The 15,918-nt window shown below is 44.7% G+C and overlaps 1 protein-coding gene across 1 annotated transcript in view; it reads right to left on the reverse strand.

Annotated features, from left to right (window-relative positions):
* abca3b (ATP-binding cassette, sub-family A (ABC1), member 3b) overlaps positions 1-15,918 on the reverse strand; it is a 35,143-nt gene that overhangs the window by 7,441 nt on the left and 11,784 nt on the right. Inside the window, exons 6-22 of the mRNA XM_069674505.1 lie at positions 15,298-15,557; positions 15,086-15,202; positions 14,681-14,801; positions 12,282-12,455; positions 11,998-12,179; positions 9,876-10,022; positions 9,570-9,699; positions 8,584-8,738; positions 8,320-8,475; positions 8,013-8,223; positions 6,921-7,071; positions 6,356-6,454; positions 3,090-3,288; positions 2,688-2,994; positions 2,326-2,599; positions 2,026-2,230; positions 1,726-1,945 (exon numbers count right to left, since the gene is read on the reverse strand). Coding sequence (XP_069530606.1) covers positions 1,726-1,945; positions 2,026-2,230; positions 2,326-2,599; positions 2,688-2,994; positions 3,090-3,288; positions 6,356-6,454; positions 6,921-7,071; positions 8,013-8,223; positions 8,320-8,475; positions 8,584-8,738; positions 9,570-9,699; positions 9,876-10,022; positions 11,998-12,179; positions 12,282-12,455; positions 14,681-14,801; positions 15,086-15,202; positions 15,298-15,557 — 3,108 coding nt within the window. The remainder of the gene's footprint in view (positions 1-1,725; positions 1,946-2,025; positions 2,231-2,325; positions 2,600-2,687; positions 2,995-3,089; positions 3,289-6,355; positions 6,455-6,920; positions 7,072-8,012; positions 8,224-8,319; positions 8,476-8,583; positions 8,739-9,569; positions 9,700-9,875; positions 10,023-11,997; positions 12,180-12,281; positions 12,456-14,680; positions 14,802-15,085; positions 15,203-15,297; positions 15,558-15,918) is intronic.

Genomic DNA, 15,918 nt, shown 5'->3' on the forward strand with positions numbered 1-15,918 from the left:
AGCACAAAAAATACTGGCCCAAGTACAAGACGATATGAAAACTAACTAAAAAGAGTGGGAGTCGACGCACGCCTGACTTCATTCAAATGCCGTGCATTATCCTTTGCCTCTCTTCTTGCCAGGTGGGTTGTACTACTAAGATGGAGGATGCTGCCCCGCCCACCTACTATCAATGGTTGAGGGACATTATGTCCTGTTAAGACCAAGAAGAAATCTGTTATTCAGTCTCTGGCTGCAACAAAATATTTGAAAACTTACTTTTTCTGAAATACTGTCAAAACCTCCAGGTAAACTAAATAACTACTTCCCCTCTCTATTTCATTGTGTACTGTTTCTGTGCCTATATTTATTTATAACGTAGAATCTTAAAGGTAATTAGGATTTTCCTAGAAAAAAAAAGACTTTTACAAATATAATATAAACATCACTAATGGGCCTCTATACATGTGTGTTGGTTAGTGTGTGTGCAGACCCTTGTGAGACCCTTCCCTCTGCATCCATTCTGTTGTTTTGCTTTGCACGGGACGTTTTCAGGAGGGGCGCTGCTGTGCCTTCATGAGCCAATCACAGCGTGTAGGTGAGTGTGGGAGTGGTTCAAATTAGCAACTGTGCCCCATACAGACCGGCAAACACTAGCGCTATGGTAACCGGCAGTTAGCCCAGGAGGAGGGGCCCAGTTTGAATGTGTTGTTGACAGAATGCAAGGAAAAATCCTCCTTATTATACCTTTAAAGACTCTCAGTTTTCTTTTTTCCCGGCTGACAGACAGGGAATGAATGGGGATGAGGGATTTATGTAAACTATGCAAATTCTTACTGCACAAAGTGTATATTTGTTTGAAAAACTTGACTGAGGCTTAAGAGTGGGAGTTAAATTATATTGCAGGAAAACACAATAACCCATTATGCATAAGCACCAGCTTATAAATAATGGGTTATTTATAGCAAGTCTGTTTTAAGCATCATTCACTCTGCTTATTTAGCTTAGTTAAACATGAGTTTCTAATCATGACATCTTAAAAGTGTCTGTCTTCAGCTTTTAGTGCCTTAAATGACAGAGGACCAATTAATATGTCAAGCAGCCGAGAATTACTAATGCCAGCAAATATTCAGAGGAGCTCAAACAGACTGAAATGTGGTAGGTTGGTGACATTAAAGAACAAAAGCGCTAGCTGTAAATTAAACATTTCTGACTATGCTATTTGGGAGTTTGGATGTGTATCATGTTTGGCATTTAAAGTGGTAATCTTGAACATCTCAGTTTCGTTCTCTTTGGCGTCAAATATGGTTTTTAACGGTAATTACAGGAGCACACTTCCCAGATATCCAGACAGTGCTGCATGTGTGACGTCCACAGTTGGCTCCGGTTGTAACTCTTGATTTTCCTCGCTGACGGTCGCTTTCCTTTTCAGACTGTTTGCTTCATCTGAGCGTCAAATTTGTTTCTTTTTCTTTGGATTTTCACTTATTGTTGAAGTTGTATCTGTAGTCATCCATCTTTTCTTTGTTTGTTCAGCCATAGTAGATTACTGTTTACGCGCAACACTTGCAGAGAGCGGAAAAGCAGCTGCTTAGCTCCGCCTACCCTCTCTGACAGACCAACCACTGCTGGGTGACGGAAAACGTGATGGAAAACGCTAATCAGAAAGCGTGGGGTTTCATTCTGGCCAATATGATCATTTGGGACATTTTTGTATCAGCGCAGGAAGTAGGTGCCTCCTCTCACCTGGGATTGTCATGATGGAGACAGCCAGAAAGGTGGCCGTGCCAGAGATCATGTTGAAGATGGTGAGGCGTGTGTAGGCAGTAGCGGCGGTGGAGAAGAAGAAGCTAAGCAGGTACATTAGAGGCACAATGGCCCAGCCGTACAGCAGCAGCAGCAACAACACATCTACGAGGTGGTTGTGGTCTACGAAGGCCTTTACTCCGAATGCTTTAAACACCACCTAAGAACAAAAAAACAAGTGAAGACATGAAAATACAATCCCAGTACCTTCATGCATGTATTATCACACGTTACACTGACCAGCATGAGGAGACAGGGCATCAGGAAGTTGACCAGGTCCCACAGCAGGGCAGAAAACCAGAAGTTAGACAGGTAGACTCCGCTGACCTGCTGCACATGCTTGGACTTGAGAGCGGACTCTGTTACGAGCAGCAGGGCAAACGTGCTGGACAGAGAGGCCATACCGTACATCAGGTTGATGGCAACGATGAAGCCCGTCTTTCCCCTGAAGATGGAGCACAAGAGTGCGACAGTTAGGAGAGAAAAAAGAGAAGGAGGTGGCAGGGGGTTGATGAGGATTAGGAAGTTAAGTTAACTCACTCGGTCAGATGGCTTTTGGCGGATTCAGACAGGTTGCGCGGCATTGGGTAATTCCCGGTCTCGATGGAAGCATTGGGTCCTGCTATGAGTTTGAAGAGAGCATTGTCGACCATCATGAGGGCTGTGGCGGGTGTGTGATAGCCCTCGTTGTTGAAGTAGGCTGTTGCTTCTGCATATTGGCTACTGCTGCCACGGAAAGCAGCACCCACCACACAGCGCTCATTAAAGCTGCCGCCTTCTTTCTCTGCCTGGGTCAGGATGTAATCTGTGAAGTCTGACAGGGAGGGGGAGAAAAGGGACAAATGATTAGCAAATACTCATCTAACCAGCTAAGCCAAGTCCTTGTCCGTTGCTCTTCGTACCTGTGATGTTGACGAGCTGGCCGAGCTCGGCAGAGAGCTGTGAACCGTATGCGTTTGCCAGCGCGGCGGCCAGCGGACCCGGCTCAAGCTGCAGAGCCAACGGGACCTTGGTTTGACCGTATTTGCCGAGTGCCAGCCTCAGATGAGGAGCGTTTTCATGATCGGGAATGGTGCGTGCAACAACTAAGGCCACAACAGTGAAGACCCAAGGCACCAGGAACTGAGCCACCATCACCTTCCAGTTTCTCCAGCTGTACAGCGCCCTCTTCAGAAACATGGCGTAGAACTGTTGCAGGTGAAGTCGGGCCTGTAAGACGAGGAAAGGGGAATTAAAACGTGAGGGATATGAATGATGTGCAGAAAACAAGCATCCACATTAGTGTGATATCTGCATCGTCTCACCCCTGTGTTCAGCTTTATGTTGGAGCAGTCCTCTGAGATGAGTGTGCCGCTGTCTGTGAAGTCTGTGGCATCGGTCATGCCGCTGATACTGCTGGCGTCGTCTGTGGTCCAGTCATTGGAGCGTCTCTCATGTTGGTACTGCAGGGCGGGCAGCTGGATTGCCTGGATGTCCAAACTGGAATCCACCAACTTTCCAACCCTGAACAAACAATTATTATTATTATTATTACCAGGAGATCAATCAGTCAGGGGCTGAGCGAGGCTCAACCCCAGCACACTTTGTCCACATGTGTGGAGACGGTCTGGAGCCGTTGCGCATGACGGGGATTATTATCTGGACGAGCTGCTGTTGCGCGCTTGAAGCTGCGTCACAGACAGTGAAACATGTAAACACCTGTCTGGACTTTACAATAAACTGATAGCAGAGCTGTCCCCTCCTCTCCCTGCTCATAATCGATCTGTGCATGGAGTTGAAATCCATCAGTGTGCGCTCAGCTACTGCCTGAAAGCGCAGCACCGCGCAGCAGAGAGTGGAGGTGCAGACAGCTTCTCTACACAATCAGACAAACTGCACGGATCTGGGAACAATTTGCTTTATGAATCGGACCTTGAGACGGAGCAGATAGCGGGGGCAAATGATGGAGCTATCAGCGGCTGCAATTCATTCTTAGTATATTCCCCCCGAGGTTTGTAAAACGTTCGTTTTTGTAACATTACATGATGAATTCCAAGAATGCACAATCTCTCTAATATGCACATTTTAAAAAATAGGTCTACAATTGATCTTTGGGGTGAAGAGAGTTTATTTTCCTTTCCTTTCAGCAGCTCAGTGAGTTAGAAAAAGGAAGGGCTGACAGCAAATACAGCTGGGCCTTACAATTCATAATCAGGGAGAGCATTTAATCAAGAGTGCGGGGCAGAGCCAACTGTATAAGACATCCTCATCTCACCAGATATAGTATGATTTTTTGACTTCCTATGCCCGTACACCTCTCCCACTACTGGGATTGCACAACAAACATGGATGAGCTAAAATGGTCATAAATCACCAACATTTTTAATGTTAAGCTCCAATGTAATCTAGTTAAAATAGTTGATCAAATGTCTTAAATCTCATTAATAAAGACCTTTACGCAGCATTAAGTTTGGCGTTCCTGAATAACACAGCATTACAATCTAAATGTTCAGTTGTTTTCACTTGGCAGCAAAATACCGAATGCCAGACGGGAGCTTAGCGACCAAATGTTCAAACAGCAGCTCTTCCTGGTGTCATGTCTGATGTTTGGTGTGTGGAGTTTAAGGCCAGATCACACTGGTGGACTCTCAGTATGACTTGTAAATAATGAGGCCCGAGAGGCAAACATTCTTGGCAGCGCCAGTTACAATGTCACACACTCATGCTTATTGAAGCAGCGTGCGGTGGTAGCGGTCTGCAGTGGAAGCGCTCTCGTGCTTGTTGCCACAGATACACGTATAAAAGGTCCGTGAGGTTGAAGAAATAACAGCACACAAAGCTGCCGGGGCTGAGATGTGTGGGCAGAGGCCAACAGCTCAGCAGTGGCAATGTTTTGAATGTAAGAAAGAAAAAATGAAAGTGCTTCGTTTTACACTGTGGGAGGAATTCACTAAGAATGAATTGCGGCTGCTGATAGCTCCATAAATTGCGCATCATTCGCCCCCGCTATCTGCTCCGTCTCAAGGTCCGATTCATAGAACTAATTGCACTGATTATATTCGAGCTCAAGCATGCCCATAAAGTTTTGCACATCCGTGCAGTTTGCTCTTGTTTTGCATCAGCACTGCGCTTTCAGGTATTAGTTGAATGCACACTGACGGATCTCAACTCCATGCACAGATCGATGACGAGCAGGGAGAGGAGGGGGCAGCTCTGTTAACAGTTTATTGTAAAGTCCAGACTCAGCAGGTGTTGCACTAGTTTCACTGTAACGCAGCTTCATTTTTAACGAGCGCGCAATAGCTGCTCGTCCACATATTTATCACCGTCCTGCCTAACGGCTCCAGACCATGTGGACAAAGTCTGCCCGTGTGCCGGGGTTGAGCCTGGCACAGCCTTGGACTGATTGGTCTCCAGATTATAATAATAATGACAAAATATTATTAAAGGAGCAATTCGCTCCTGGAAAAAGCCACTGTCAGTCAAAGCTGGTGTCTTCTAATCAATAGAATAATATTTGAAATTGGCGCCATAGCTGTGAAAGTTTTACAAACAGCTCGTGGTTTCGCCCATTCTACATTCCTACGATACCCAGCGTGCATTGCACCCCTCCCTCTAAAAGGAACGGGCCAGCGAGAGACGCTGGAGTGAAATACTACCGCTTTCCAGTCAAGGACATTGATCGCGGTCAGAGTGGAATCCGAGGAGAATATACCGGTGAATAGTCTAAAAAATCTTTGTGTCTGCAGTCTACATTTCAAACCTGATGATTTTTAAGGAGACATGACGCGTGACAAAAGTGGAATGTCTGTGAGGGAAAACAGGAGAGCAGGCAGCGTTTCAAGGCACCTCACAGAACAAATTACATTTAAACACTGCAGACATCAGAGGCAGGCGTCCGAGATTGAGGAAGTGTAGTTTAGCGAGCTCCCTGGCCTCCACCAGATGATACGGTTTACATAGTCTGGCGGAGACTTTCCAGGGCCCATTTGAGAAGCAGATAGCGTCCTCCAAAGACACAGAGCGAAACTGCATTTTCTTCCTACCATAATGGCATTAGCTCCTCATAATAGCATGATAGGACTGAGGTTGAAAATCAGCAAACTGGCTCTTGTATTTACAGACAAATACATTTTTTGATCACACAAAAGGTGGACATGTCGTCATGATCACTGGAAACTCAGATTGTTGTAAGCCCTTATAATACTGCGCCACAGTTACGATCGACTCTCTGCAGATGGTAATATTTTCACTCTAACTGCGCGGCGCTGTTAGCGCTGGTGTTTGTGAATTAGGTGCTTTTTGCCACAAGGCTTATTTGCATAGAAAGGGGCCAAATTTAACCTGAATGTCTGCATAATGACTCATTTAAACATTCGAAAACAGCACAGGAGCACAGAGACGCTGTTTGCCCTGCAGCACACTTGGGGGTTTATTTAACCCTCTGCATGTGCCTCGAGAATGAGGCAGTCTTTTTGTGTCATCTGCACAGTTTAGCGGTTGCAAAAGCCGTGCAATCCTTTAGTGAATTCCCCCCTAAGATGTGGTTCAACAATAAGCAGAGCTGCAATAACAGGCATCTTTCAATTACCTGAGGAACACCTCTTCCATTGTGGTTACTGAAGCTCCGTAGCTGGCGATGCCCAGCTCTTCTCGGTTCATCTCCAGCTCAGCAAACAGCAGCTCAAACCTGAGGGAAATCAGCGAGTGCAAAACTCATCGAAATGGAATCATATACTGCCCCTTAAGCTCTGCGCTAAATCTAATAATAGCAAAGTGCCACCGTGGAGTCAAAGACCAATTTGTGAGGGGTATAATATTGATATAAAAATATTTAAAAAAGCACATCGTCGCAGGATAGATGGCTAGTATAAAAAAATAACCTGAAGGGAAAGCGAAATTGAAAGGTCATGGTAAAGTAAGAGCTCAACAACTGCAGTATTTATAGTAGTTTTGGGAATGTCACTAACGAAAAGAACAGCATGATGCACAGACCCAAAGAGAGAAAAGCCACACAGATCTATTTTCCATCTTTCTCTAATCCATCGACCCCTTTCACAAAGATTATAATTAAGTTACTCTGTGCAGCAGGCATCCTTTATAGTCAATGGTTTTCCCTCGCGAGTATTTCATGAACAAAGACCCGACTGACTCACCTGCTGGTGCTTTCCTTGGGCAAGATGTAAGCGAGCTCGGCCCCAGCACTGCTCTCCAGTGTGGCGTTAGGAACATACATGTGGACAAGGCGGGTGATCTCTGACACGTTACAAAGAGCATCCTTCACTATCACCATGTGGTAGCCCGCGCCTGGAGAGCGGAGGAAAGGAAGATTTGTCACAATCATGTATGTTCCCATCTTTAATAATAGGGATGCATGATATTGGATTTTTTGCCTATATGATGACATTTTCATTTTCCAACCCTTTTTGCAGATTTCAATACCGATACATTGGGCACATGTTTTTTTAATAGCAGCATCCAGTCTCCCCTGTAGTGGAATTGATTTCATGCCTACTCTTATTGTAGTGGCCCAAAATTGCCATATCACAGACATCTTGCTTGACTGAAGAGGTGTTGTGCGAAAGGTCACCTGTCTGATCACTCACGTTTCTGAGCGCACCTGAATGCAGCATCCCCCCGAAACACAGCAGAGAGGGAGATATGCCCGGACTTGTTTACTGCACCTACTACGCAGACGTCAGTGATCGCAGACAGACTCTTTTTATCGCGTGTGCATCCATGAACATGTAAGTTAGTTTTGCACTGATGTGTTACACTCTGTTACCGAGTGTATGTTCAGCGTGTTTGATGTTGTTAAATCCGGTAAAATGAGGAGAATGTGAGCTAACTGTTAGCTAGTTAAGAGTTGTTTAACTTCTATTCATTGGCTCGAGTTTCTTTGACTTTTTAGTTTTTATTTGTATATTGTTGATAACTTTTTGCAGGCAGTGCGCGCACACTCGAGCCGAGTTAATGTCGTAGCATTACATCAAGCTTTTTTAGGGAATCATCGAGCATTTAGGCAGAATTAAAGCGTTGTTTCATCGGCGGAAAAATGACATATCTGCCGATGCCGATATGTAATTTTTAAGCCATAATCTGCAGATACCGATAACGTGCCGATAACATTGTGCATCCCTATTTAATAGTAATGTTTATGAATGACTGGAGGTTGAATTCTCATTAGAGAATATGGTACAAACAATCGTACAACATATTCAGAGACTGCTGCAGCTTTTTACACTCACCGTATTTATTCTTAAGGAATAACGGCGACCCACAGCACTGCAGCTCTCCTCCTGCCATGATGGCGATGCGGTCGCCGAGCAGATCGGCCTCATCCATGAAGTGTGTGGTGAGCAGGATGGTGCGACCCCGCTTCTCCCCTTGCAGAAGGTCCCAGGTGGCACGTCGAGCGGAAGGGTCCATACCTGATGTGGGCTCATCCAACATCACCACCTACAGATTAAAAGAGTTAGGAAGAGATTAGAGTTAATGTGGAGGAAGGACGGGACAAAATGAATGTTGATCAATATTCCTCATGAAAGTCTTCACCTTAGAGTCTCCAATGAGGGCGATTCCAATAGAGAGTTTTCTCTTCATGCCCCCAGAGAGGGTCTTGGAGCGAGCCTGTCGCTTGTCCTCAAGGTTCAGGATACGGAGGATCCGGTCCACCTCATCTGGAATCTTGTCTTTGGAGTAGCCTTTCAGCTGGATATAAAGCAAATAAACATATCAAATAAACAAAAATCTCTCCTTCCAAAAAAAGTTTCTGCATCAATCCATCTCTGTGTGTTATGTACAAGTATTTGTGAGTACCTGTGCGTAGAAGAGCAGGTGTTCTCTGACAGTAAGGTTATCAAAAAGTACGTCATGTTGGGGACAGAGTCCCAGACTGCGGCGGATCAGAGCCATGTCCTGACAGATGTCGTAGCCATTAATATAAGCCCTGCCACTGGTGGGGGGAAACAGCCCTGCAGGCATAAACACAAAGGCAGTCAGTGGAGGAAGAATTGTTAAAGGGGACATATTTTAGCTCTGCAATCAATTTTCTTTTTTGAATCACGTCGGTAAAGCTTATTTCGTTTTAAAAATTGTTAACATATTTTAATATAATTATAATTATTTTTCAGAGCCTCTCCTTCCTCCTGAAACAAACAAGCAGGTTTGCCATTCAAAGGTCAGACCTTAGCCACGATTGGCTGACAGTATTTGGAGTCTTATCCTGTAAATCTCTGAGGCTGCTGCTCAAGTCGAGTGACTCTGTTTGAAGAGGAAGTCTTTTGTAAAGAGAGGAAGAGGAAATCTTTTGTAAATGACAAACAGAGTCACTTGACTTGAGCAGCAGCTCCCCTACGTGCGCGATCCCACGTGGTGGAGCGGCCGCACTGCACTGTCACTCCAAAGTTGTAGAAAACATGGCTGCTCTAGGATCGGTTATTCGGCCTTATATGTACGAGCCAGAATCTCCAGGAGGTATCGGAATGGTAAGTAGAAATCTTAAATACGACTTGACTATAAGCTAGTGGAAGAAGGCAGCCTGAAGGTGAATGGCGCTGAATGACGATCGGTTGATTGCAGCGAAAGCAAGGTTCTACGTAGAAACCTGCAGCTGTTCTGGCGACCTTTTTAAATATGTCATTCTGGAAAAACACGGAATTATGCAGTTTTCACTTTTTCATTGTGAACAATAAACACCCAAAATATGTATGAGAATATTCATACAAAAGATATGGCCCCTTTAAGGAGGGATGCATGTTTGATTGTGTGTGCACTAGTTGTTCACATGTGTTTGAGCTGGTCACCTGTCAGCATGGAGAGCGTTGTGGTCTTCCCAGCACCATTGTGTCCTAGCAGCACTGCAATCTGCCCCTCGAACATGTTCAGGGTAAGATCCCGCACAGCCTGCCGGGTCTTGTTGCCCAATTTGAATTCCTGTCGAGCAGATCAACCCGAACATTTCAATGAATCACTTGAGCAAAATGGTTCCGGGGGCATTGTAACCTTGTTGTTTATGCACACATACTCTTGGGCGCTTACATAATCTGCACTGGTGTTTTGTATGTGGACATGTTGACCCTCTGGGTCATGATGTCTGTTTATCTGCTCACCTTAGCGAGATGTTTAATCTTGACCCCAGAGACCAGTCCAGCTGGCTCCTCCTCTATAAATTCCCCTTTCAGAGCCTTTTCTGCGTCCTCCTCCTCTTCCTTCTCATTCACCAAAGCCATGCGCGGACTGCTGCACCAGTACGAGGGCTGCGGATGAGGAGATTGAGAGGCAGTGAGGAATGGATAGAGCGATGAAGTGGCGTGAAGTGAAACTGGTCGAAATTAAAAAACCTTCCAAATTAAAAAGATATGAAGTACTACATATGTTGCACACAAAGTATATTTGTCAATCAATGCAACAACTTCATTACAGGATGCAATGTGGGAAGCAGAGGAAAGCGACCATACATAGACACAAGAAAGAGAGAGTGGGCAACAAAGATCATTGTTCTTGTACACTCTACATTAGACGGGATTGTTTCCTGACCAAACCTCTCTCTGCCGCACTTCCTGAGGACCAAGCCTCCACTTTCTATGTCGTACAAACAGCTCCTCACACCTACACACACACGCACACACAATGGACGCATGTGCGTCAATATCTAAACCGCACCCGGCTGGTTTTCTCCAGAATTCCTGACTGCTGGCAAATGGGTTGGCAGGAGTTTATTCTTGTGTATGCGTGAGGGCACGACACTTTGTGATCATCCACTGTTGTAATAAAGATAAACCTTATTTGTGTTGGCTGGAGAGACTCAGACACTTCCTGTTATTCTGGCTGGCTGAACCCAAAGACTTCCTCTGGCTGACAAGTTGTGACCTCACGTTTACAATCCCCTCCACTGCCCGTGTATCAGAGCCACGGTCACTCGATGCAGCAATTTCTTCTAATGTAGTGCAATTTTTCTCTTATGGGAGACCTCAACCATGACCTGGAGCTTTCAACATGGCTATAAGTGGCGAACACCACCCACTAGCAGCCTTTATTTACATGTTAATGTGTCTTTAAGTATAAACCACAATGTAAAAGCTGTGTCAGAGCAGGGCTTTATTCCTGGTTGCAATAGTTCAGGTCTGCTCATGCCTTTGAACAAACACAACTAGCAGTATTTATAGCACAGGAAGCTAGCAAGAATCATATCCCTTACTTTATGTGTTTATGTTCCTTCCACTCATGAAAGAAAGCTACTGTATCTGCGTGGTGGAGTCTGTCCCTCAATTTCCTGCGAGGAACTTTGAGGAAAAAAGCAGCTGTTTGAAAAGTGAAACCTCCTCAAGTGTAAGTTAACACTGGATCACATTAAAGTGGAGTTTAAAGATTTGGTGCAACAGAATTTTATTTAATCTAGGTCTCTAAATTTTAAGCTAGTTTTAAAGTTTGGTGCAACATAATTTAAAGTTAAACCATGATTTAGTCATAGTTTAAAAATGAAGCCTTGTTGGTGCAAACCAGCCTTAGAGATGATCACTTTAAGACAAAATAAACACCATTTGATGACAAGGCTCATAAAGGAATATAAAAACCAGTAAGAACTCTTTGGAAATAGATTCTGATCAAGATTTTAAACAAAACCCCAACAAGAGTTTTAATAAAAAGAGAGTACTTTCCAATTTTTTTAAAAATCTAAATTTTAAGATTTAAGATTTTTAAGATTTCATGGAGAAAATCTCAAGTGGCTTTTCCATCAGTCAGCATTGGTTGGTCCGCCAGAGAGGGTAGGCGGAGCTAAGTGGCTGCTTTTCCGCTCTCTGCGAGTAAACAGTAATCTACTATGGCTGAACAAACAAAGAAAAGATGGATGACTACAGATACAACTTCAACAAGAAGTGAAAATCCAAAGAAAAAGAAACAAATTTGACGCTCAGATGAAGCAAACAGTCTAAAAAGGAAAGCGATCATCAGACAACCGTGGACGTCACACAGGCAACACTGTCTGGATATCTGGGAAGTGAGTGTAGTGTATTTATCAGTTAATTTCCTTGTAACTTGGAAATATGATTACAGTAACTAACATGATGATTTGACGATATTTGGTTAGCACACAATTTCCCCATTTACTTACTACTTCTTTAAAGTCTGAAACTGACTCTGCTGTACAGACTAAAGGCACATCACTGTCAGCACACATTCACTGGGGAAATCTCCAGTAAATGTGTGTAAGCTGCAAAGCTTGAAACCTACCAGTGCAAAGAAGTAGGATGGTAGAGGCACTCCGTACTCCCCAGGAAAAACCGCCTCCATGTACCAGGCCACCAGCCCATAGAGCATCGCGTCAAACAGCAGCAAGCCCAACACCTGGGCCAGGGAGAAGTCGTCATCCACTGTCACAGAGTCAAACATGTTGGACCACTGGATCCCAGTACCTACAGACGGGAGAGGGACATGATAAATGCTCTATTAAAGGACGGGAAGATAGATATTTACCTCGTCTTCCTAAAGTCGCCAAACAGTCCAAAACGTCTCACCTTTGCCTTCAAACTGTCCCATGAGCTGAGCTCCCATTGCCATGGCCACGTTGGAGATGAGGCAGGCTGACACCTTCTGGGCATGGCTCAGCAGGTCGTAGCGTGGCCAGAGGAACAAATAAGGCAGGTAGCTCATGAAATAGATGAAGCCGCCTGCTGCTGCTGCCACATTAGCTGAAGTGAGGCAGAAAAGAAAGAATGAGAGCCTTCAATAATACACCCATCAAACACAACAAAAGTGCGGCTCGGTTGTTGGAGAAGAAGATTGCTGTACCTCTGGAAAAGCTCAAACGCCAATGCATTTGTAGACCTATGCAAGAGGTAAGCTAAGTGAGTAAATTACTATGTAAGGAGAGCAACCTTTTCCTGCACTACCCTGATTGACAGAGAAAGTGTGCAAGTGCTGTTCAGATGAAGCGTTAAGGAGGAAAATTGAGGGACGAGGGAGAAATTGGGGGGTTTAAGTACAATGGATGAGGCAAATGAAAGACATCAGGGACTTGCTATTTCTGAGCAGCGTGACAAAACCTCTTAAAAGAGCACTTGTGGTAGACAATGTGACATTTTGAGCACCCATGGGACATGCATTGATTAAGTGCCACCTCAAGTATCCTGTCTGTCTTTGTTCAAAATGGCCAAGGAGGTCACTGAAGTATCCTCCCTGCTGGTTCAGAAGCCCCCGTGCGCCGCCCACCTTCACCGTCTACAAATAAGGTTCATTATATAATGATCCATCTGTCTAGCAAGGTTATATTTATGTACAGCGTCCCAGAACGACATGATTGTAAGGTTTCTTCAGCTCATGTTTATAATTCAGTTCAGCAGCAATTGGTACAATTTTATCGACCTGAGTCCAGCAGTAAAATATTCCTGGGCAGTTATTAATGGACTACAGAGAGGCCGATTTGAGGGAATGCCGCAGAGAGAAGAAAATGAGAACAACTACTTATCCAGTTCATTGTTGCGGAGGGCTGGAGCCTATCCCAACTGTCATTGGACAAGAGGCGGGGTACACCCCGGATTGATCGCCACTCAATCAGAAGGCTGACACATATACCCCTTTCCCACCGAAATTAGCACGTTGATGCAGGTTTTTCAGTCCCGGGAAGACCCGCTAATAAATGCCGATTGTCTCTTTTCCCATTGCCAGTGGAGTACACTCCTTTCGGTCTCTTTTCTGCTGCGTCACCGTCTGACATGCCGGAAACAGGGTTAGTAAACAGAAACCTGTCGCCTTATTTCTTCTTCCTCTCGGATCAGGAGAAGCTCTCTCACCTCGCTGTCTTGCCAGTGATGCTGCATCTTGCACGAAGCAAAGAACAAATTCGCCGTTGTGTGTTGTTCTTCTGTATTTACGTGACAGCGGCCGGAACTTCAATGCGCGTCATAGCATCGAAAGGGGACAGAGATTAACGTGTCGACCCGGGTTTTGTGTTCCCATCATTGCCGATCGGAGCCGAGGCGATAATAACCCGGGTCTACCGCAGAGGTCATTTGACGTGGGGTCTGAATGCCGATTGTAACCTTACCCACTAAGCAAAAAAAGCCGGGTGTTAGCGGGTTTTTTGACCAGTGGGAAAGAGGCTACAGAGACAGACAACCTTTCACACTTACATTCACACCTACTGGCAATTTAGAGTCACCAATGAACCTGATGAGCATGTCTTTGGACTGTGGGAGGAAGCCGGACATGGTTTACATAAACACAGAATTAATGCACAACTAAGAAGTAAGTCTAGACATAAGTTGTACTGAGAAAAGTTGCCAAGCATCCTGACTGAAAGCACTGATAAAATGACTTGACAGTTGGTTGCAAAGTCTTCTTCTACTGTTTCCGGTAGACCGCACACTTTGTGCCGTCACTGCCACCCCTACTTATGGCCAGGAATCACAACTACCACTGGCTAACTTTGCGACTCATCTTTGCTGCAGTCGCAGCCGGTGTAGATTGCAAAATAGATGCAGCCGTGACGCTTACGTGTCACGCACGTTTGTCTGACGCTACAGTGTAGATTCTCAGTTCGAGTGCAAAGAATGAAAGAGAAGAGAAACAATGTGAAAGGAGAGATGGGAATTAAATAGTTATCTTATTCTGGTGTTCTGGCAGGAGATGTGATAGAATAAAAAATTGATCTTCAGTAAGAAAAGGCATCACATAATATCAGCAAACCAAATGGATTTACTGTATAAGTAATTGCATGAGTTAAGATGATCGATGCAGACTGTGTTATGCATTTATAAAGAGCCCTCTCTGTGATGATCTCGGTGTCGTTAATACCTGTTTTTATGGCTGCTTTTGGAGCCGCTAAGACGTCAGAGCAAAGCAAACATTTTGACCGACATCTCGGAGACTTAACAGGGCACACACAGAGCCAGACACACTCAAGATAAAGACACACCTCGTGAGAAGAAGGTACTGATCATGAAGCTGAAGTTGATTGTGGCCACGGCGAAGACGAGCAGGAAGACAAAGACCAGCGTGGGGTCACTGTAGGTCAGCACTGCTCCATTAGGGCTCACCTAAAACAATGTTTTAAGGTTAGTGCTCAAAAGCTTATTATTGATGGTTACTAGAATAAAAAGGAAGCAAATCTTCACTCCCCTTTTCCTGCCCTGCCTTGTATTTAATTAAGTCTTGCTGTTTAAAACGTATCTACATATTTCAGTGCTAAATAAAGACATTCTGCAGGGACTGTATTGTAGATAATGATATTGTATTACAGTCTACTTCCTTGAGAAACTGCTGAAGGCATTACGTGCTGGAATGTGGCTTACGTAACAATGACTTAGTAAAATAAACTCACTTGAATACAGAGAAGCAGAGTCACCAAAAAAACAGAAATGGAGAGGAAGAGGAAGAACATGAGGAACCAGGCGCTCCAGTGGAGCCAGTTGCTGAGACCCATCATCCTCATGTACTCCTGAAAGGCACAAGAAAAGACACATATTAAGGATGAGGTCATCAGTTTTCATTCCTAGCCCAAAGAACAGCCCACATAGAGACACACAAACACACCTTTAGCTTCCTCTCCTTCTCCTGCACCACGGCTCGAACTATGTTGAGCGAGGTGTATGTAAAGCTGAGCACCAGCAGAAGAGGCAGCTGGTTCTGAATGGCCAGGATGAAGACGTCGTATATGAAGGCAGGGTAAGGGAACCGGGACAGCACCACTCTGGTCTGGCGCAGCAGAGGGGAAGCCGCAGTTCTGTTGTAGGAGATCATGATGGCTCGGTCCACTGCATGCTGGACAGCCAGGAATCCCTCTCTGTAGTAACCTTAAAAAGAGACAATACATTACAGCATTATATCAGCATTAATCTGATAATTACACAACCCCACTCAAAGTCCTTTCTAACTTCCGTCTAAAAGTTAACCGGGTAAGAGGCCTTGAGGAGCGAAAGTGGAGCTGCAGTCGTGACTAATTGTATGTGGAGGTTGGAAATCCATATTCATGTGAGTCTAAAAGCTTCTATTACGCTATGCGGATGACTTTATCTTGCGAAGTATGCCTCGTTGTCCAATAATAGTAACACTCAACTATAGGACATCATTATGAAAAAGGTTCAGGCCCTGAAAGTGGACAACAAAACCAGCTCTTTTCTAATCAAAAATGCATCATTATTCCACGTGAAAACC

The sequence above is a fragment of the Semicossyphus pulcher genome, unplaced genomic scaffold, assembly GCF_022749685.1.
Source record: "Semicossyphus pulcher isolate SPU_LCO1_2020_fin unplaced genomic scaffold, fSemPul1.0.p SCAF_23, whole genome shotgun sequence".
Classification (NCBI taxonomy): Eukaryota; Metazoa; Chordata; class Actinopteri; order Labriformes; family Labridae; genus Semicossyphus; species Semicossyphus pulcher.